The sequence below is a fragment of the Eleutherodactylus coqui genome, chromosome 13 (assembly GCF_035609145.1).
Source record: "Eleutherodactylus coqui strain aEleCoq1 chromosome 13, aEleCoq1.hap1, whole genome shotgun sequence".
Taxonomy (NCBI): Eukaryota; Metazoa; Chordata; class Amphibia; order Anura; family Eleutherodactylidae; genus Eleutherodactylus; species Eleutherodactylus coqui.
In genome coordinates, this window is record NC_089849.1 from 24,263,565 (window position 1) to 24,285,855 (window position 22,291).

The 22,291-nt window shown below is 46.8% G+C and overlaps 1 protein-coding gene across 1 annotated transcript; it reads left to right on the forward strand.

The window, feature by feature from the left end:
* The first annotated feature begins 21,046 nt into the window (after positions 1-21,046).
* Positions 21,047-22,090, forward strand: LOC136587341 (protein kinase C theta type-like). Its single transcript, XM_066585910.1, has one exon. The coding sequence runs from the start codon at positions 21,047-21,049 to the stop codon at positions 22,088-22,090; it is 1,044 nt and encodes a 347-aa protein (XP_066442007.1).
* Positions 22,091-22,291: the final 201 nt, after the last annotated feature.

Consider the following 22,291-nt stretch of genomic DNA (forward strand, 5'->3'; position numbering starts at 1 on the left):
ATGCTTCACTGCTGCCTGCAGACACCCATTATTGTACCCCCCCTTTTTGTAGTTTTTCTTTTTTTATGTTGTACAAGAAATGAAATAAGTTTACAAAAACTTGCTTTCTGCCGCCATCTCCTGACCCCCAAAGCTTTTTTTATTTTTTTTGTCAATCATATTGCATGATGCCCTTTTTTTGTGCGGTAGCTTGCAGTTTTTATTATTAACTAGAGATGAGTGAGCACCCAAATGCTCGGGTCCGCGTTATTTGAGTCGAGCTTTTCGGAAAATCCGAGAGCTCTACTCGAGTAACGAACCTCATTGACTATAATGGGAGACTCAAGCATTATGTGGGACGCTGAGTCCCGAGTTTTTTTTAAATGTTTTCTTGGTTCGTGTTTCTTCTTCTCTCTCTCTCTCTCTCTCTCTCTCTCTCCCCTCCCTTCCCCTTCCTGCCAGACCAAAAATGTTCGAATGACGCGTGATGCCGCAGGGAGGGGCCCAAACAGGCATGTCACAGCGGGGAGGAGCCAAAAGCTGGGGCGAGGAGCCAAAAGCTATTTGATGCTCGTTCGAGTAACGAGCACCATCGAGTACGCTAATACTCGAACGAGCATCAAGCTTGACAGAGTATGTTCACTCAACTCTATTATTAACATTTTGGGATAGACAGGACTTTTTGATCACTTTTTATTCAATTTGTATCTTGGATACGGGGTGAACAAAGAAGTCCAATTCTAGCAATGTGTATATTTTCTTTCTGACGGCATTCACCATAGTTGATGACATCACGATGGCAGTTTACAGGGTGACATCACAATGGCAGGCAGCCATTATATTTTAATGTGTTATTTTGTTTCCTATAAACAGATGTTTTATCTAAGGAGGAAAGTCACATCATAAACACCAATGAAGAGAGAGAAAACTTCTAGATCTCTAGAACTGGAGACACCATAGGAGCTCTACAGAAGCGCCAAGATCACTCAGAGCGACAGCAGTGATTCTAAATTTGATTACTGTTCTCTAGAACTGGAGACATCAGAGGAGCTCTACAAAACCGCCAAGATCACTCAGAGCGACAGCGGTGAATCTAAATCTGATTACTGTTCTCTAGAACTGGAGGCACCAGAGGAGCTCTACAAAACCGCCAAGATCACTCAGAGCGACAGCAGTGAATCTAAATCTGATTACTGTGCTCTATAACTGGAGACACCAGAGGAGCTCTACAGAACTGCCAAGATCACTCAGAGCGACAGTAGAGACTCTAAATCTGATTACTGTGCTCTATAACTGGAGACACCAGAGGAGCTCCACACACCTATCAAACCCTTCCAGAGCGAAAGTAGTCATGATGAAACACCCACCACAAGTGATATCTGTTTGGAGGAACCCCATCCGAAAGGAATGCGTTGCTATTAAAGCTTCAGCCAAAGGGAATCTTACATGGACCAGGTTCAATTACATAGAGCGCCATATCCTAAAACTATCCCATGAGAGTCCTTACCTTATTCATGGTCTTTCCACCTTCCACACGCTAAACTGTCTATTTTGGGATGGAATCGGCCAATGGAGAAAACCTTGATCATTTTATATTTAATAACTTTGCTCTTGATACCAACACAATAAAATTCATCACAGCAGAAGTGATCTGCGGCACAGAGTTCTTGCATAAGAAAGGCATTATACATCGGGACCTGAAGACAGAGAATATTTTTCTGACTGCAGACGGCCATGTAAGAATAACAGGCTTTGGCATCGCTGTAGTACTGGGTGGATATAAGAAATCCAAATACAGGTGTAGAGGTACACCTGCATACGCAGCTCCAGCAATGGTGAAGGAGAAGGAACAACGACGTGGGGTAGACTATTTTGCTATTGGCGTCATTTTCTATAAACTAGTCACAGGTATGAGACCTTTTCCTGGATATCGTATCAACAATGACAAAGCAAAGCTGCTGATATTGAAAGCAGCTCCTTCACCCATCGGACATAACAAACAGTACGCCCTGAGGCCTTAGTCAGACGGGCGTTTTTCCGCGCGATTTGCGCATCGCATGTCGCATGCGCAAATCGCGTGACCGGCGTCGAAAAATCGCGGGAAAAATCTGCACCTAGCCGCGTTAATCGTCGCAGCAAAACGCCCGTCTGACCGGAGAAAAATCGCCGTGCGCATCAGACTGCGCATGAAACTTAGACTGACCGGCGAAAAAAATGATTTTGGTGCGCACATAAAACGCCAAATGCAGGTAGGCGCGATCTGCGAATCGTCGTGTCCTATAATTTATCGCATATCCGCATAAAAAGCGGACATGTGACCGATACCATAGCGAACCATTGGTTCTATATATGCGCGAATCACATGCGCATGCGCAAATCGCGCGAAAAAACGCCCGTCTGACTAAGACCTAAGGCTGAACCTGGTGTGTTACAGTTAGAACATCCTAAAGGAACTCAGGAAAACGTCACCTCTGTGTGATCTAGACCTAGATTTCCAGAAGCAACAGAAGAGTAAGCCAAGGCCTGAAGAGTGGAATCACCAATATCTACTCCTTTCTATTCACTGCTTGATAATTACATCTTTTATGCATTAATAATAAATATACAAAAGATCTATAGAGAATTTGTCTTCATTATTCCACTGTGAGGGTATATATATATATTGCCATATGTGTTTTTTATGCTTTTATACCTATATGCAAGTTTTATTCAATTCCAAATGAGAAAAAACTTATATGGTCGCCTTACATCAGATATGCCAAGGCCTTGCCAGGCTTGAACAAAATGTATCAGCAAAGAAGAATCGGACGAAGGACACGTGTACTTGGCCGTTTTCCCAGAAACAAGATATCAAGATGTTCAAATGTACATAATTTTCACTGTCTTAGGCCGGACTTCTTAGAATTGAGTGGGCGATTCTTTGCATTGGAGTTAATTAAATACGTAATTTTCTGTATAAGCCAGAGGCGCCTCACTGTCTAAGGCGGAAATCCGGACTGCCCATATATGGTTATGAGCCCATCACCCCCTAGTGGGGATGGGGCAGAGGGTATAAGATCTCATGTAATCTGTAATAAAGTGCGCAGTTTTTTCTCCCGTGTGAGGAATGATACCAGATCCCTGTGTGGTGTCTCTTCTTACCGCCGGCAGCGGGGCAAGTGGGGTGGGCGGATTGGTGTTGCACTTAGAATTTTAACCCTCATACCACCATACAATAAGAGATGTTTGCTTGGAATCGGTACCAGAGAGAGTCAAAATATAAGGGAGGGAGGTGACGGGTATACACTGACACCTGCCAATAAATGCAAACAAGGGGCTGGCAAACCAACATAATTCTCTGTCATGAAGTCGTCACAATTACCATTTCAGTTCTGAAATTATTAGTCATACTATGTGTGGCCATCCTTACAGGTCCCCGCTATGTTATAATTAACACCATGCCTTCCAATAGATAGTTTAATTTAATGCTGCTTAGAAATGTAGAATGGTAGAGTTGGGAGGAACCTCCGGGGTCATCGGGTTCAACCCCTTGCTCAACGCAGGATTCACTAAAACATCCCAGACAGATGCCTGTCCAGCCTTTGTTTGAAGACTTTTTCTAATATCTAATCTGTGTCTGCTCCCTTTCAGTTTCACCCCATTGCTTCTAGTTTTTCCTTGTGCAAATGAGAATAGGGCTGATCCCTCTGCACTATAGCAGCCCATCAGATATTTGTAGACGGCTATTAAGTCTCCTCTCAGCCTTCTTTTTTTGTAAGTTAAACATTCCCAGATCCTTTGACCGTTCCTCATAGGACATGGTTTACAGACCGCTTACTATCCTGGTAGCTCTTCTCTGAATTTGCTCCAGTTTGTTAAATTGGGGTGCCCAGAACTGGGCACAGTACTCCAGATGAGGTCTGAGCAAAGAGTAGTAAAGGGGGATAGTTACCTCATGTGATCTAGACTCTATGTTTCTCTTAACACATCCCAGAATTGTGTTTGCTTTTTGCTGCTGCATCACACTATTGACTCAAGTTCAGTCTGTGATCTATTAGTATACCCAAGTCTTTTTCACATGTGTGCTGCTTAGCCCAATTCCTCTCGTTCTGTATATGCTTCTTTAATTTTTCTTGCCAAATGTAGAACTTTGCATTTCGTCCTGTTAAGCCTGGTTTTGACACGATGATTTTCGCTCAAAAGATGTCTTTTGAGCGATAATCGTTGTGTTCATTTACAGGGCAAGGTGATCGCTCAAACGTTGAGCAATCACTTTGCGGTCCGAGTGGGGTATGCAGAAAACAAGCAGGGGCGCTTGTCTTCTGCATCCAGCTGTTATCTGGTATACAGCGACTGGTTAACGAAAACTGCACGATGTCAGTGCAGATAGACAACGATTTTTGTCAAATATGGCTTTGAGCGATTTTTGGGGGAAGGAATCGTTGTGTTTTAATCAGCCTTTAAATACCATTCTATTGCTTGCAGCCCTCTGTTCAAGTTTGTCTAGATCTTTTTGAATCCTCTCTCACTGCTCTAGTCTTAGCTGTGTCTCCTAGCTTTGTGTCATTGGCAAATTTGATCAGCTTCCTATCAATTCCCTCCTCCAGATCATTTATAAAAATGTTGAACAAAACTGGGTACTCCACTTGAGACATTTTTCCACTGGGATTATGACCACTCTTTGAGTACGATCACTCAGCCAGTTGTGAATCCACCTAACAGTTGCCTTTTCAATCCCTTGTCTATTTTTTCAATAAAGATGGTATCAGATACTTTGTCAAATGCTTTACTAAAGTCAAAACATACTATATCTAACGCACTTCCCTGATCAAGCCAGTTGGTGATTCTGTCATAGAAGGAAATTAGATTAGTCTGGCATGACTTGTTTGTTATAAACCCATGCTCGCTCTGGTTTATTACTCCATTCTCATCCAAGTACTTCCATACACGCATTCACGGGGGCAGAAATAGTCCAGTAGTAGTGTATAAAGGCCTTAACTAATTAAAACTAAATTTTATTAAGACTTTGAAAACTAGGGCTGTATGACAGACACACAATGAAAGGTACGATATTTGGAAACCAGCGTGCCTAAACAGACAAACACAAAACCAGTGGCATATAAACCCACCTTCTAAATGCGCGGTGTATATATATAATCAAAGGGTAATAAAAAGACTCATAATCCCCTCATATAATGAAAGGAGGATGAGGGCAAGAAATGTTGCTAGCTTCTTAATCCTTGTGCTCAACAACATTCACAGGAGCCACAACAAACAGATTTTAGAGTGGAGACACCCATTATTGTACCGCTCTTCACCATGCTTCACTGCTGCCTGCAGACATTCATTATTGTACCGCTCTCCGCCATGCTTCACTGCTGCCTGCAGACACTCATTATTGTACCGCTCTCCGCCATGCTTCACTGCTGCCTGCACACTCATTATTGTACCGCTCTCCACCATGCTTCACTGCTGCCTGCAGACACCCATTATTGTACCTCCCCCCCCCCCCCCCGGGGGGGGGGGGACACCGGACCCCCACAACCAGGAGCAGGCTCGCGAGGTAAGGCCCTCTGGAAATGTCAGAGCAAATGTGGTGCATGCACATCTCTGGTGGGAACCCACGTTCGGTCCTCTGGGCCAAGCCCTCTCCAGTGCACCAGGTACCGTAACGCGCCTCTAACACGTCTGGCATCAATAAGTCTTTCAACCTCGTACTCCAGTTCCCCCTGTACTAGCGTAGGAGAGGGCGGGTTCTGGGTGGGCAGAACTGGAGTCACATACCTCTTAAGCAAACTTTTGTGGAAGATGTTGTAAACCTTCCAAGACCGAGGAAGGGATAATTTATATGCCACCGGGCTAACAACCTGAAAGATCGAATGTAGAAATGGTATGGGAACAGCACTTCTCCACACGACCAGTAAGGTGGGACCTGCAGAACACAGGCTGCCAGCCACAGCAGGAGTCTGGATCCGTAGACTCCAAGTAATATAGTCTAGTAAAGTAGTGAGCCGCGGCAGCAATAAAGATGCAGGAGTTTAACAAAGCGTTGTCTTTATTCCTCTGTGCAATGTTTCGATCTGTAGTCAGATCTTTGACATGCTTGACAAAGATCTGACTACAGATCGAAACGTTGCACAGAGGAATAAAGACAACGCTTTGTTAAACTCCTTCATCTTTATTGCTGCCGCGGCTCACTACTTTACTAACCTGAGAGATCGAAGATGGATCAATAAAACAAGGAGCAAGTTTTAAGAACAGAACCTTAAGTCTCAAATTTTTTGAAGACAGTAAAACCTGATCCTCAACCACAAAAGGTGCAGAGATAGCGCGTCTTTTATTTGACTCCCTAAGCAGTCTCTCCTGAGAACCCTGAAGGTTCTTACAAACCTGGGCCCAAACTGTGCACAGTTCATCAGTAGATATATCAGCAAACAGAGTGTCAGAAGCAGAAGGAGTAGAGAATATAAACCAGGGATGGAAACGATAATTACAGAAAAACGGTGAAACTTGGGAAGACGAATTAACATGTCTATTGATGGCACATTTGACGAGAGGTAAGTAGTTGGCCCACTGAAACTGCTTATCAGAAACAAACAGTTGTAGGTACTGGATTAATTCTCGATTCATGCCTTCCGTTTGTCCGGAATGCAGAAGAAAAAGACAGGTTAACATTTAGGTTTTTGCAGAAAGCTCGCCAGAAGCGATCAACAAACTGTACCCCTCAATCCGAGACAATATCCTACGGAATCTCCTGTAGCCGAGCAATCTACTTGATAAACATTTCTGATAATAACTTGCATAGAGGGACAAAATGTGACATCTTGAAACGATCAACTATAACCCAAATGACCGTGTTCCCAAGTGAGGGAGGCAAATCAGTTATAAAGTCCATGGACAGATGGGACCATGGCCTAGAGGGAATGGGCAAGGGGAGAAGAGGACCCTCAGGATGTCTCCTGGGATTCTCCCCCCTTGCGCAAACCGTGCATGTGGACACAAACAACCGAACATCCCTGGCCATATGAGGCCACCAATAAACTCTGGATAGAAGCTCCTGAGTTCTCCTGATACCAGGGTGACCAGCTGGGACTGAAAATGCATCTCCTTTAACACCTTCAACCTTAACGACAAAGGGACAAAAAGTCTGCCTTCCGGAAGGGCTTCAGGGGCTGACTGTCGAGCAGCGTGTATAAAAGGTGAAAGGTCAGAGGAGACAACAGCGAGAACCACCACAGGGGAGAGAATACTCTCAGGCTCAGACTCTGAAGGTTCTGGGGTACCAAAACTCCTAGAAAAGGCATCTTTGTAATCAATACAGGGCCTGAGACCCCTGTCCTTTTTGACTAAGAAAAAGCCGGCAACAGTAGGAGACTCAGAAGGTCGGATGTGCCCCTTGACCAAACTGTCCTGAATATAGTCCTTCATGGACTCCCTCTCAGTGACAGTTACGTTATAGATCCGACCCTTAGGAAATTTCGCACCTGGAACCAGATGAATCTTACAGTCAAAATCTCTATGGGAAGGCAAAACTTCATATAGTTGCTTGGAGAAAATGTCAGAAAATTTGGAGATATAGTCTGGTAACTCAACACCCTAATAAACAGAGGTATCTAAGTCCACAGTACACATGTCATTGGTACACCGGGGACCCCATTTGACCAGATCCAGAGTGTCCAAATTAATAACGGGATTGTGTTCTCTTAACCAAGGTAGCCCTAAGACAATGTCCACAGACAAGTCTTTTATGACAAGGAAGGTGCAAGACTCCGTATGCGAAGCTCCTACAGTAAAAGAGCAACAACAGTGGGGATCCGGCAAAGAAGACAATAAAGAAAGACTGGGGGGAGGGGGGGGGCTTAGAACCCTTGATAGAACCACTACAAAGGCTCTTTTCAAGATGGACTGTTTTAAATGGGGGATTGTGAAGGCTATGAGCATAAAACATATATATTTCATCCTGTCTTCTATGAACATCTTTGATATACCCTTCCGGAGGCTATGGGCCTAAAACATATGCATATATATTTTATCCTGTCTCCTATGAACATCTTTGATATAGGCTTGTACACTCATGTGTTGTTTGCATGGCAAGATTGCATTGTTATAGGAATTAGAAATGGAGAATAGTACTTAGCATATGTATATATAACTTACATTCTTCCCTATCTTCTGTTACACTGTTCAAAGGTCAGTGTGCAATAGTGTCCAGTAAAGACAATGCCTTAATGAGTAACTGCTATCTATGTAAAAACACATGACTGACTAAAATGTACACTTATTGACAATAGACCACACTCCTTTAAAATACTATATAAAGAAAGATGTTTATAGTCTGGTAACTCAACACTCTAACAGAGGTATCTAGGTTCACAGGACACATGTGATTGGTACACCGGAGACCCCATTTGACCAGATCCAGAGTGTCCAAATTAATAACGGGATTGTGTTATTACCCACCACAAGTGATATCTGTTAGGATGAACCTGACCAGTCTGACGAGGAAAGATCTGGCACAGTACCCCTATCACTAGAGTCCTTCACTTTCCATCAGACGCTGGGAGCAGGTGCCTTTGGAAAAGTCTACCTGGCAAGAGATCTTATCCGAAAGGAATGTGTTGCCATTAAGGCTTCAACCAAACGGAATCTAACATGGACCAGGTCCAATTACAGAGCGCCATGTCCTAAAACTGTCCCATGAGAGTCCTTACCTCATTCACGGCCTGGCCGCCTTCCACACGCTAAGCTGTGTGTATTTTGTGATGGAATTGGCCAAGGGAGGGAACCTTGATCATTTTATATTTAATAACTTTCCTCTTGCTACCACCACAATAAAATTCATCACAGCAGAAGTGATCTGCGGCACAGAGTTCCTGCATAAGAAAGGCATTAAACATCAGGACCTGAAGCCAGAAAACATTCTTCTGACCGCAGACGGCCATATCAAAATAACTGACTTTGGCATTGCTGTAGTAGTGAGTGGAAATAAGAAGACCAAATTTAGGTGTAGAGGTACACCTGGATATGCAGCCCCAGAAATGGTGATGGACAAGGAACATGGACGTGGGGTTGATTATTTCGCTATTGGCGTCATTCTGTACAAACTATGTACAAGTACAAGACCTTTTCCTGGATATCGTATCAGCGATATTCAGCATGCTGTCATCCATTATACTCCACACTACCCAAGGTCTCTGAATCGAGTCACACGGAACATCTTAAAAGGGCTGCTGTGCAAAAATCAGTTCAAGCGGCTAGGAGTGAAAGGAGATGTCAGAAAGCATCCATTTTTTGATGGCACAAATTGGGAAGATGTGGAAGCCAGGAGAGTGGCACCACCAGCAAAAATGATAGCAGATTCTGTTGACCTGAATATTAACCGAACTCTGGACTATGCTGAACGGCCAAACAGAAGAATTACTGTAGACCCAAAGATCTTCAGAAGATTCAGCTTTGTATATCCAGAATGGTCACAACACTATCATCCAGTCATCATGAAGACCACAGCTTAAACATCCAAGCAGTTTAGCAGGCATTCGAGAAGAAAGATAGGTAAGTGCAAGAGCTCCTACTTATGCAGTATATATGTGAGGAGATGATTATCCTTGTAGAGATTACAGGATGTGTGATGTGTTTATTCTATGAGATGCTGATCTGGACACGTGTATCTTTCTTTTTACAGTAACAACCAAATTCAACTAGACTTTCCTATTTACTGGGCTTGACAACCCCACCAAACATCCACCACTTAACATCCATGTAGATTCGAGCTCCAACAACCCAGGGATTGATTCCGATCGCCATCTTTGGGGTCAGGGAGGAATTTTTTCCCCTTTATATGAGGATAAACCAACATTTAATCCTCAGGGGTTTTTGCCTCCCTCTGGGTCAACATAGCAACTAATTACAGGTTGAAATTGAAGGACTTTCAACTTTGCTTGCTACATAACCATCTAAACCTCTCATCTACAATGTGGTGGCAACAACAGAAGGAAGCTGCTGGGATTGGAAGCAGCTCCTTCAACCATAGGATTTGACAGAAGGAAGCTGCTGAATTGGAAGCAGCTCCTTCACACATCGGACATAACAAACAGTACGCCCTAAGGCTGAACCTGGTGTGTTACAGTTAGAACATCCTAAAGGAACTCAGGAAAATATCACCTCTGTGTGATCTAGACCTAGATTTCCAGAAGCAACAGAAGAGTAAGCCAAGGCCTGAAGAGCAGAATCACCATCATCTGCTCCTTTCTATTCACTGCATGATAATTACATCTTTCATGCATTAATAAATATTTAAAGATCTATAGAGAATTTGTCTTCATTATTCCACCATACAATATGAGATGTTTGCTTGGAATTGGTACCAGAGAGCGTCAAAATATAAGGGAGGGAGGCAACGGGTATACACTGACACTTGCCAATAAATGCAACCAAGGAGCTGATGGAGTTGTCACAATTACCATTTCAGTTCTGAAATCGTTAGTGTTGCGTCCTCTGGACGTGCAACCTCAATAACATAAATCAAAGGCACAACTGTGCAAAAGGAAACAAAAACTAAAAGGGAATGCTCTCCCTATCGTCCCCTAGCCCGGGAGGGGGCCCTGCCTACTCGGCAGACCGACCGCACTGATAAGTGCGAGCCTGCACTCGAACCTGGGCCACTGACCAGTCCCTCACTGGGGGCCCTAGCACAAAACAAAAGGAGAAACAAAACCAAACAGTAAAGAACTTAGCTTTAAATGAAGAGCTTCCACCACTCTGTGTTGCTCCGATGCTGTCCAACATAGGACTGAAGTGAATTGACCAGCACAGGAGTCAGTTAACACTGCTTAAATAGGAGCAGAGCTACTTAGCACCAGGTGCTGACTGACATTAATCTTGCAACCACCACACCTCTCAGCTCCAGGAGAGGTAGGAATGCTGCTAAGTCCTGGTCTGGCCTGAAAGCAAGGTGGGAACCTCAGAACGGCTGCAACAGTACCTCCCCTTCTAGGAGGGGCCCCAGGACCCTTAAGATCAGGACGACCAGGGTTTGATCTGTGAAATTTTTTGACTCGACGGGAGTTCAAAATGTGACTTATTACCAACTGCTCCTCCCCAATCTGTTAGCACAGGAGCCGGGGGTGGGGGGTCATTCCCAGGATCGATGAATCTTTTGAGCAGAGATTTGTGGCAAACATTGTTAATTTTCATCGCCCTGGGAATTTCTAACCGGAAGGCCACCGCGTTAATCTTCTCAATTATTTTAAACGGACCGATAAATCGCGGGCCCAGTTTAGCGGATGGTTGTTTGAGTTTTATATTTCTGGTAGACAACCAAACCAAGTCTCCAACACGGAATTCCGCCCCCTCTGGGGGGTGACTGTCAGCAACTCGCTTTCTCCGCTGAACTGCTCGCCGTAACTCTCTCTGGACCTCGGCCATAATAGGCCCAGAAGAATCCGGCTGCCCTGGTGCCGGAGCCGTAGCAACACACTTCTTCAATTTCTGAACCCTCTCAGGATCCATCTCAAAACCCTCTTGGGTATAAGCTTTGAGCGTCAGTCTCTCAGGAGGGGGTATGCGGCTCCTGGGGAACTCGTAGTCAGGGAGAAGTTTAATAGCACAATCCCCCTGTCTGTGCGGTGGTAATTTGTCTGCCCCCACTGGGGGAAGCACCTCAGAGAGGTCGGGGATGACTTCCGGCAGCTCTTTTGTCTGAGTAGAAGCTATATCAACAGAAACGTAACCGGACAGACAACCAGGGCTCCATTCAACAATGTCCCCCTTCTCCCAGTCTACTACCGGGTTGTGTAGACGTAGCCAACGCAGCCCCAAGACTACTTGCGAAGGGAGGGATTCTATGACATATAATGTTATAATCTCCCTGTGGAACAGCCCAATTTTTAAACGGACGTTAGGCACACAAAACCTCAGACTTCTCTGCGATAGTGGAGCAGCATCAATGGCGGATACGGGGATGGGAAACTCCAGAGCCTTCATCTCCAAGCCTAAACGTCTAACCGTCTCCCAATGTATTAAATTAATACTAGCTCCACAATCCAGAAGGACTCTTATGGGGCTGCCCACACTATCAGACAGGATCTCAGCAGGAAGCATCAGTCTGGAGGGTGATATCCAGGCAATTTGATGGCCTAGAGGGGCCCCCTCAGTAATCTCCCGGTCATCAAGTCCTGGCTGGCAACTATGACGGGGACAACACTGAGCCATGCGACCAATGCGGTTACAGGAAAAGCATCAACCTTTACACTGTAGCTTGTTCCCATTTTTAGCCCTGGCAGCCAGAAACCCCAAGTGCATGGGCTCCTCCACATCCACTGATAAGAAGCCAGAATCTATGGAGAGTTCCTGATGTCTCTCCCTGATCCGTCTCCCAGCTTTGATAGCCAGAGACATGGCCTCATCAAGACTGCGGGGTACTAGATAACCTACCAGTACATTCTTGATTTTATTGGATAGACCCCAATGGAACTGGCTCTTCAAAGCAGGGTCATTCCACTGGGTTTCTGCTGCCCAATGTCGAAACCCAGCACAATAATCTTCGACAGAGGAGTCTCCCTGTCGTAAATGTCTGATATTCTCTTCAGCCACTGATATCTTGTCTGGGTCATCATAGATAAGACCCAATGCAGCAAAAAAGTCATCCACCGAGTCCAAGGCCTCAGACATTGGGGGTAATAAAAAAGCCCATGCCTGTGGCGCCCCCTGCAGTCTGGACATGACAATGCCCACCTTCTGGGAGGCGTCCCCTGAAGACACCGGACGCAGTCTAAAGTAGAGCTTACAGGCATCCCGAAAGGATCCAAATTTCTGCCTATCACCAGAAAAATGGTCGGGTAGCTCAATTTTTGGTTCCTTGCTGGGAACCTGCAGCGCAGTTTGTCGCTGTTTTATCTCAGCGAGCTCAGCAGCCAGCGTGCCAAGCTGGTGCGACAAAACCTCAAGGGGATTCATAGTAACAGCACAGAATCTCCCTGAGTAGGTAAGGGCTGGTCAATCTGTTGCGTCCTCTGGACGTGCAACCTCAATAACATAAATCAAACGCACAACTGTGCAAAAGGAAACAAAAACTAAAGGGGAATGCTCTCCCTATCGTCCCCTAACCCGGGAGGGGGCCCTGCCTACTCGGCAGACCGACCGCGCTGATAAGTGCGAGCCTGCACTCGAACCTGGGCCACTGACCAGTCCCTCACTGGGGGCCCTAGCACAAAACAAAAGGAGAAACAAAACAAAACCAAACAGTAAAGAACTTAGCTTCAAATGAAGAGCTTCCACCACTCTGTGTTGCTCCAACGCTGTCCAACATAAGACTGAAGTGAATTGACCAGCACAGGAGTCACAGTTAACACTGCGTAAATAGGAGCAGAGCTACTTAGCACCAGGTGCTGACTGACATTAATCTTACAACCACCACACCTCTCAGCTCCAGGAGAGGTAGGAATGTTGCTAAGCCCTGGTCTGGCCTGAAAGCAAGGTGGGAACCTCAGAACGGCTGCAACAGTTAGTCATACTATGTGTGGCCATCCTTACAGGTCCCCGCCATGTTCTAATTAATACCATGCTTCCCAATAGATACTTTAATTTAATGCTGCTTAGAATGGTAGAGTTGGAAGGAACCTCCAGGGTCATCGGGTCCGACCCCCTGCTCAATACAGGATTCACTAAATCATCCCAGACAGATGTCTGTCTAGCGTACGGCCACTGATAAAGGGAAAGTCATATACACGCTATATAGCCTGTATTCTTTTTCAAAACATTTTTTTAAAAAGCTCCTTCTTAGGGCTACCTCTGACAGTCTGCATTTTACAGGTTATCAGGGGGGAGTTGTAGTGCATCACTATTGCACAGCTAGGCATGTTTGCAGCCTTCCGTATAATTTTTTTCTGCCTGCAGTTTGCGTTACAATACCGCTGTCAGCCCTTACCTGTACGCCAATAATTCCATCATGCTTCACTGCTGCCTGCAAATACCAATTATTGTACTGCTCTCCACCATGTTTAACTTCTGCCCGCAGACACCCATTATTGTACCGCTCTCACCATGCTTTACTGCTGCCTCCAGACACTCATGTATTCTATTACTCTCCACCATGCTTCACTGCTGCTTGCAGATACCCATTATTTTACTGCTCTGCACGATGCCTCACTGCTGCCTGCAGACACTCATTATTGTACCACTCTCCACCATGCTTTAAAACTGCTGCCTGCAGACACTCATTTAATGTATCACTCTCCACCATGCATTACTGCTACCAGCAGATACCCATTATTTTACTGCTCTTCACTATGCCTCACTGCTGCCTGCAGACATTCATTATTGTACGGCTCTCCACCATGCTTTACTGCTGCCTGCAGACCCTCATTATTGTACCACTCTCTGCCATGCCTTACTGCTGTCTGCAGACCCTTATTATTGTACCACTCTCTACCACGCTTTACTGCTGCCTGCAGATATACATTATTGTACCTCTCTTAACCATGCTTTACTGCTACCTGCAGACCCTCATTGTACCGCTCTCCACCATGCTTACTCCTGCCTGCAGATACCCATTACTGTACTGCTCTCCCCCATGCTTCACTGCTGCCTGCAGATACCCATTATTGTATCGCTCTCCACCATGCGTTACTGCTGCCTGCAGATACCCATTATTTTACTGCTCTTCACTGTGCCTCACTGCTGCCTGCAGACATTCATTATTGTACCACTCTCCACCATGCTTCACTTCTGCCTGCAGACACGTTATTGTACGGCTCTCCACCATGCTTTGCTGCTGTTTGCAGACACTCATTATTGTATCACTCTCCACCGCTTTTCACTGCTGTTTGCAGACACTCATTATTGTACCACTCTCCAACATGCTTCACTGTTACCTGCAGACACTAATTTATTGTGTCAATCTTCGTCATTTTTTACTGCTGCCTGCAGATACACTTTTTTGTACCGCTCCCCAACATGCCTCACTGCTCTCTGCAGACACTCATCATTGTACCACTTTCCACCATGCTTCACTGCTGCCTGCAGACACTCATTATTTACCGCTCTTCACCATGCTTCACTGCTACCTGCAGACACTCAGTATTGTACCGCTCTCTACCATGCTTCACTGCTGCCTGCAGACACTCATCATTGTACCGCCCTCCACCATGCTTCACTGCTGCCTGCAGACACTAATTATTTACTGCTCTCCAGCATGCTTCATTGCTGCTTGCAGACACATTATTGTACTGCTCTCCAGCCCTTCGGCAAACTACCTTCTGCTACAGCCAAATATTTAACATTTTGACTCAGAGCTCCTGCAGTTTTTATTATTAACATTTTGGGGTAGACAGGACTTTTTGATCGCTTTTTATTCAATTTGTGTCTTGGATACGGGGTGACCAAAAAAGTCCAATTCTGGCATTGTGTAAATTTTATTTCTGACGGCATTCACCATAGTTGATGACATCACAATGGCAGTTTACAAGGTGACATCACAATGGCAGGTAGCCATTATATTTTAACGTGTTATTTTGTTTTCCTACAAACAGCCGCTTCATCTAAGGAGAAAAGTCGCATTATAAACAACAATGAAGAGAGAGAAGACAGTAGAGCTGAGCAGTCAAGCAGAACTGGCTCCTCTCTAGAACTGAAGACATCAGAGGAGCTTTACAGAAGCGCCAATACCATTCAGAGCGACAGTAGTGATTCTGAAACTGATTACTCTTCTCTAGAACTAGAGATATCAGAGGAGCGAAGGGGTGCAAGAGGAGAAAGATTGGGGGCGGCGTGGGGGAAAGAAGTGAAGGGGAAACACAGCGGAGACCCACGCACACAGTGAGGAGCACCGCGCACGGAGCCACTTTCCCTCAGGGGAGCACTCTACTCCTGAACAGAGAGCTGCGGAGGCGGTTGGCGGCCCCCTCTTTCTGCGTATCTCGCCTTTTAACACACGTGGTGCCCAGAGACTGCGGCCGACTGCTTCATGCGCACTCAGAACCAAGCCCGGAGCTCCCGCCTGCAAGTGTCGCGCTAAAGGTGCATAAATGCTACTACACTATGTTTGCACCCCAACAGCTATGCATTAAAGTTTAAACTGCGCATGAATCCCCCCCTGTGACATTTATAAGTTCGGACCGGTGGACATCCCCTACTACTATCCTTTGACAAGATGGCGCCCACCAAGCAAGCCAAAATAACTAGCAAGCTGCAGCAATATTCACGGCCCAGCACCTCAACGGACTCCCGACCTAACGCGCCACCCAGCCCGCAAAGTGCGCCCCCTGAGGCAACAGCACCAGCTTCACCTCCCGCATCTGGCCCAACTATCGCCGATGTGCTGAAAGCGATTACAGAATCGCGCTCTGCCCTCACAGAAAAAAATCGACGCACTACAGTCGGACTTTGGTCTGCTGCGAGCGGACGTCCAAACGCTGAGAGAGCGTACAACAGAAGTTGAGACGCGAGTCTCCAACTTAGAGGACTCTGTTACACCACTCTCAGATCAAGTGCGCACCCTCAACTCTAACATCACGGCGCAGGGGAGAAAAATTTCCCGTTCCCACCCCCCCCCCTCCCTCCACTCTAGATAAGATGGCCGGCAGCTGAAGATGATGAAAATGCAAAACGATGGGGGCTGCGTTAAAGTTGCCCCTTTTTTTCTCTCTCCTTATTTGGACTGTGGGGGCCCGACTGGACTGAGGGCCTACGCAGCGCTCGCGGCCCGTGCCGGGTACCTATAGCCCACACTGACGCGGCCCACAATCACATAACCCTGTCTCTGTTTCTTCACAGGGGGACTTTATTTTCATGCTCGTAACTGCTATTACTGTTCTACATTTTTCTGTTATAGTCTGTTGGTGATTCTCGATTGGGGCTAGGTCTCACGCCCCCTACAAAGTTGTGAGTTATGGGATCGAAACCTGTCCGAAGTTCGGGGGGATGGGTAGGGTGGGAGGGGAGGGATTGGTTTGAGGCTGGTAAATGTGAATTGCTTTGTAATTTTCTATTTGTTGTTGTTTTTGGCGCGACTCTCTTTCGGATGCTTTATAAGAACTCATGGGAACAATGGCTACCCCCTTGAAAATGGCTAGCACATACTTAAAACTGGTCTCCTGGAATGTCAGGGGACTAAATTCTAAAGTTAAAAGAGCATTGGTTTTTGACTTCCTTAAAACCCACTCCCCCCACATGATACTACTTCAAGAAACACACCTCAGGGGCTCAAAGACACTGGCGCTTAAACGAGCAACAATTGGCTCAGCGTATCACGCGACTTACTCCAACTACGCTCGAGGAGTCAGTATACTGGTGGCCAAATCGGCCCAGTTTGCCTTCCGCCAAATACACATAGATCCTGGGGGGCGCTACCTGATCCTACAGGGAACCTTCCATGGCCGTCTCCTCACGATAGTAAATGTTTACCTGCCACCACCTGCTAACATTGAAATACTTCACGAGGTGATGGCACGAGTGGTCCTCCTTGAGGCGGCCCCGATAGTAATCATGGGAGACTTCAACCTGATTTTGGACCCGGTGCGGGACCGTCTCACCCCAGCCGCCTCCACACAGGCTCGGCTGCCTGGGTGGGCCGACTCCTACTCAATGCAGGAAATATGGCGCACGCGACATCCACATGACAGAGCCTACTCATGCCACACTCCGACCTACAATGCCCTCTCGCGCATAGATCTCTGTTTTGGCTCCCCGGACTGCCTCCCTATGGTTCGGGATATATCCTATCTACCCAGAGGCATTTCAGATCACTCTCCGCTCCAATTAGTTCTTGACCTTGGGGTTGGGGGCAGTCGCCCTGTGTGGAGACTGAGTCCGCTGTGGCTGGAACAGAGAGAAGTGCATGAGTATGTAGAACAAGAGGCTGAAATGTACTGGGAAGTCAATGAGGGGACGGCCTCGGAGCTGGTGGTATGGGACGCATTTAAAGCCTTCACCAGGGGATCCTTTACCTTGGCTATTGCCGAGCATAGAAGATCCCTGGGAGCCCGCCGCTTGGACCTGGAAAGGCGCCTTGATTTAGCAGAGGCAAGGCACATAGCAGACCCCTCCTCGGAAACTACTACAATTCTGGGTGCCCTGCGACGGGAATACAAACTACTGCTTATCGAATACACCAAGAAGAAACTCCTGTATTCCCGCCACCGGATTTTTGATCAGGGAGACAAGAACGGCCACTTACTGGCCTACTTGGCTAGAGAGGATCAGACACTGCCACCAATTACGGCGGTGCGGGACGGCACGGGTATTCTATTAAATGATCCCAAACTAATTAATCAAACGTTTGCCCAATTCTATGGAGATTTGTACACCTCCAGACTGAGCTATACTGAAGCGCAGCTCCTGGCGTACCTGGATGGCATTCCCTTCCCCACACTGAGTGGAGACAGCGCGGCCCACCTGGATGGGGATCTAAGTATAGAAGAAATAACTGAGGCTATTAAGGCACTCCCCAATAGGAAATCACCGGGCGTGGATGGGCTCCCCGGGGAGTGGTATAAAAAAAATGTGGAAATCCTGGCCCCGCGACTCCTCACACTATATAATTCTATTTTGCGGGAAGGGGCGCTACCGGACACAATGCGTAAAGCTCTCATAATAATGATCCCTAAAACCGGAAAGGATCCCACGGACTGCGGCTCTTACCGTCCCATTTCCCTTCTCAACAACGACGTAAAAATACTCGCAAAAATACTGGCAACGCGTATAAACTCTGTACTAAAAGAGATCATACACGCGGACCAGTCCGGCTTCATGCCTGGCAAAAGTACGGACATGAACCTGAGGAGGCTCTTTAACCACTTGTCGTACAAGCACACTAACTGCGGGAGGCGCACCCTGGTATTCATAGATCAGGCAAAGGCCTTCGACTCAGTAGAGTGGAAGTACCTATGGGCGGTGATGCGGCGGTTCGGATTCGGGCCAACTTTTATTAAATGGATCGAGATCTTGTACGACTCCCCGGTGGCCAACATTAAAACTAATACACATGTCTCTGCCCAATTCTCCCTGAGCAGAGGCACAAGACAGGGCTGCCCTCTGTCCCCCGCCTTGTTTGCCCTCGCCATAGAGCCTCTTGCGATCCAAATCCGAACGTCACCAACAGTGAAGGGATTTAAACTGAACAACTACGAAGAGCGCATAGCGCTCTATGCAGATGACACCCTACTCTTCCTCCAAGACCCGGAGGCGTCTCTAGACGCAGCCCTGATTATATTCGACGCATTCGGCGCACACTCTGGCGTTAAGGTCAACTGGGACAAGACTCACTTACTGGCGGTGGACCCTGCGGCCGCCGAGCTCCCTCTGCCCGCCCCGCTGAGCTGGACAACCTAAAGGTCTCAGCAGAACTGTCCGCCTTTTACAACTCCAACCTGGTCCCCCTCTTGGCATGGGCCGGGGAGGCAGCGACACGCTGGGCCTCTCTCCCACTCACGCTGGTGGGCAGAATAAACCTGCTAAAAATGAAATTGCTACCAAAATTCCTGTATATACTGCATAATTCTCCTATGTTAGTCCCTAAAAAATTCTTCACTAAGCTCCGTGGGATCGTACTGCGCATACTGTGGAGGGGCACTGCACCCAGGATTAAATTGGAGACTCTGTGCCTCCCATCGAGTGGAGGGGGACTGGCCCTACCGCACTTCTATTACTACTACCTGGCCAGCCAACTGGTATACGCGGGATGGTGGATATGCTCGTCAAATTACAACCCGGCGGTGGGCCTGGAACGTAGAATGGTGGACCCTGCTCAGAACCTACGGGGACTGCTATTGAGCGGCCCCTCATCCTCAATCGCCCCTCTGCCTACTCCCATGCTGGTGACACTGGAGACCTGGCAACGGGTCACGAGACTGTCCACTACAGAGGAGACTGCGCGATCCCCACACACTCCCCTCTGGAATAACCCCAAACTGCCACACTTCCAGCGCTTCCCGGAGTCCGCCTTTTGGAGACGCCGGGGCGTCAATGTCTTCTCTGACATAGTCAGAGAGGGCAAGTTTTGCATCTTTATGCAGCTACGGCTTGCCCACGGCCTGCCTGAAAACTCCTACTTAAGGTACTATCAATTGCGAGATGTAGCCGGGGCTCAGTTTGGAGGTTTGTCTATCCCACTATCCATGACACGGCTGGAGAGCCTGGCGCAGACGTGCAATCTTGTCAAACCGCTGTCGAGTTTTTATGCCCACACGGTGCGGTGCTTGGCCCCGCTAGGCGAAAGGGCCGTACAGAGATGGGAGGGAGATATTCCTGACCTGACCTCAGGGGAGGACGAGGATATACTGGGTGGCTCTGGTCCCCCCCTGGTTAGCGCTAGAGACAAGCTCATCCAAGTTAAATTTCTGCACCGCATATATTATACCCCCTCCAGGTTGTGCACCATGGGCCTGCTCCCTACTGCAACGTGCCCACGATGTTTGGTGGCGGATGGGACGGTCATGCATGTGTTCTGGGAGTGCGCGGTCCTACAGGAATACTGGAGAGACGTGCTTGTCTTCATGGAAACACATCTAGGGGCACCGAGGATCATGCATCCTGGAACGTGCCTCTTTGGGCTTGTGGGAGACCTGCCGGTGGCGGCAGCAACACGTACATTATACAAGTTGTTACTCTTCTATGCAAAAAAAGTGATCCTACTTAATTGGAAACACCCTGGGAGGCCGACTAGGAGCGCATGGATCCGGGTCGTTAATGCTGAAATCCCAATGTACAAATTGACATACATGGCCAGGGGGTGCCCTGAAAAATTCGACAAGAGATATCAGAGGAGCTCTACAGAACCGCCAAGACCATTGAGAGCGCCAGTAGTGACTCTAAAACTGATTACTCTTCTCTAGAGCTGGAGACATCAGAGGAGATCTACAGAACCTGCAAGACTATTCAGAGCGACAGTAGTGACTCTAAAACTGATTACTTTTCTCTAGAGCTGGAGACATCAGAGGAGATCTACAGAATCGCCAAGACCACTCAGAGTGATAGTAGTGACTCTTAATCTGACTACTATTCTCTAGAACTGGAGACATCAGAGGAGCCCCACACATCTATCAAACCCTCCCAGAGTGAGAGCAGTCATGATGAAACACACACCACACGTGATATGTGTTTGGAGGAACCCCACCATTCTGACGAGGAAAGATCTGGCACAGTACCCCTATCACTAGAGTCCTTCACTTTCCATCAGACGCTGGGAGTAGGGGCCTTTGGAAAAGTCTTCCTGGCAAGAGATCTTATTCGAAAGGAATGTGTTGCCATTAAAGCTTCAGCCAAAAGAAATCTAACATGGACCAGGTCCAATTACATAGAGCGCCATGTCCTAAAACTGTCCCATGAGAGTCCTTACCTCATTCAGGGCCTGGCCGCCTTCCACACGCTAAGCTGTGTCTATTTTGTGATGGAATTGGCCAAGGGAGGGAACCTCGATCATTTTATATTTAATAACTTTCCTCTTGATACCACCACTATAAAATTCATCACAGCAGAAGTGATCTGCGGCACAGAGTTCCTGCATAAGAAATATATTATACACCGGGACCTGAAGCCAGAAAACATTCTTCTGACCGCAGACGGCCATGTCAAAATAACTGACTTTGGCATTGCTATTGTAGTGAGTGCGTATAAGAAGACCAAATTTAGGTGTAGAGGTACACCTGGATATGCGGCCCCAGAAATGGTGATGGACAAGGAACATGGACGTGGGGTTGATTATTTTGCTATTGGCGCAATTCTTTATAAACTATGTACAAGTACAAGACCTTTTCCTGGATATCGTGTCATCGATATTCAGCATGCTGTCATCCATCATACTCCACGCTACCCAAGGTCTCTGAATAGAGTTACACAAAACATCTTAAAAGGGCTGCTGTGCAAAAATCAGTTCAAGCGGCTGGGAGTGAAAGGAGATGTCAGAAAGCATCCATTTTTTGATGGCACAAATTGGGAAGATGTGGAAGCCAGGAGAGTGGCACCACCAGCAATAATGATAGCAGATTCTGTTGACCTGAATATTAACCGAACTCTGGACTATGCTGAACGGCCAAACAGAAGAATTACTGTAGACCCAAAGATCTTCAAAAGATTCAGCTTTGTATGTCCAGAATGGTCACAACACTATCATCCGGTCATCATGAAGACCACAGCTTAAACATCCAAGCAGTTTAGCAGGCATTCACGAAGAAAGATAGGTAAGTGGAAGAGCTCCCACGTAAACAGTATATATGTGAGGAGATGATTATCCTTGTAGAGATTACAGGATGGGTGATGTGTTTATTCTATGAGATGCTGATCTGGACACTTGTATCTTTCTTTTTACAGTAACAACCAACTCAACTAGACTTTCCTATTT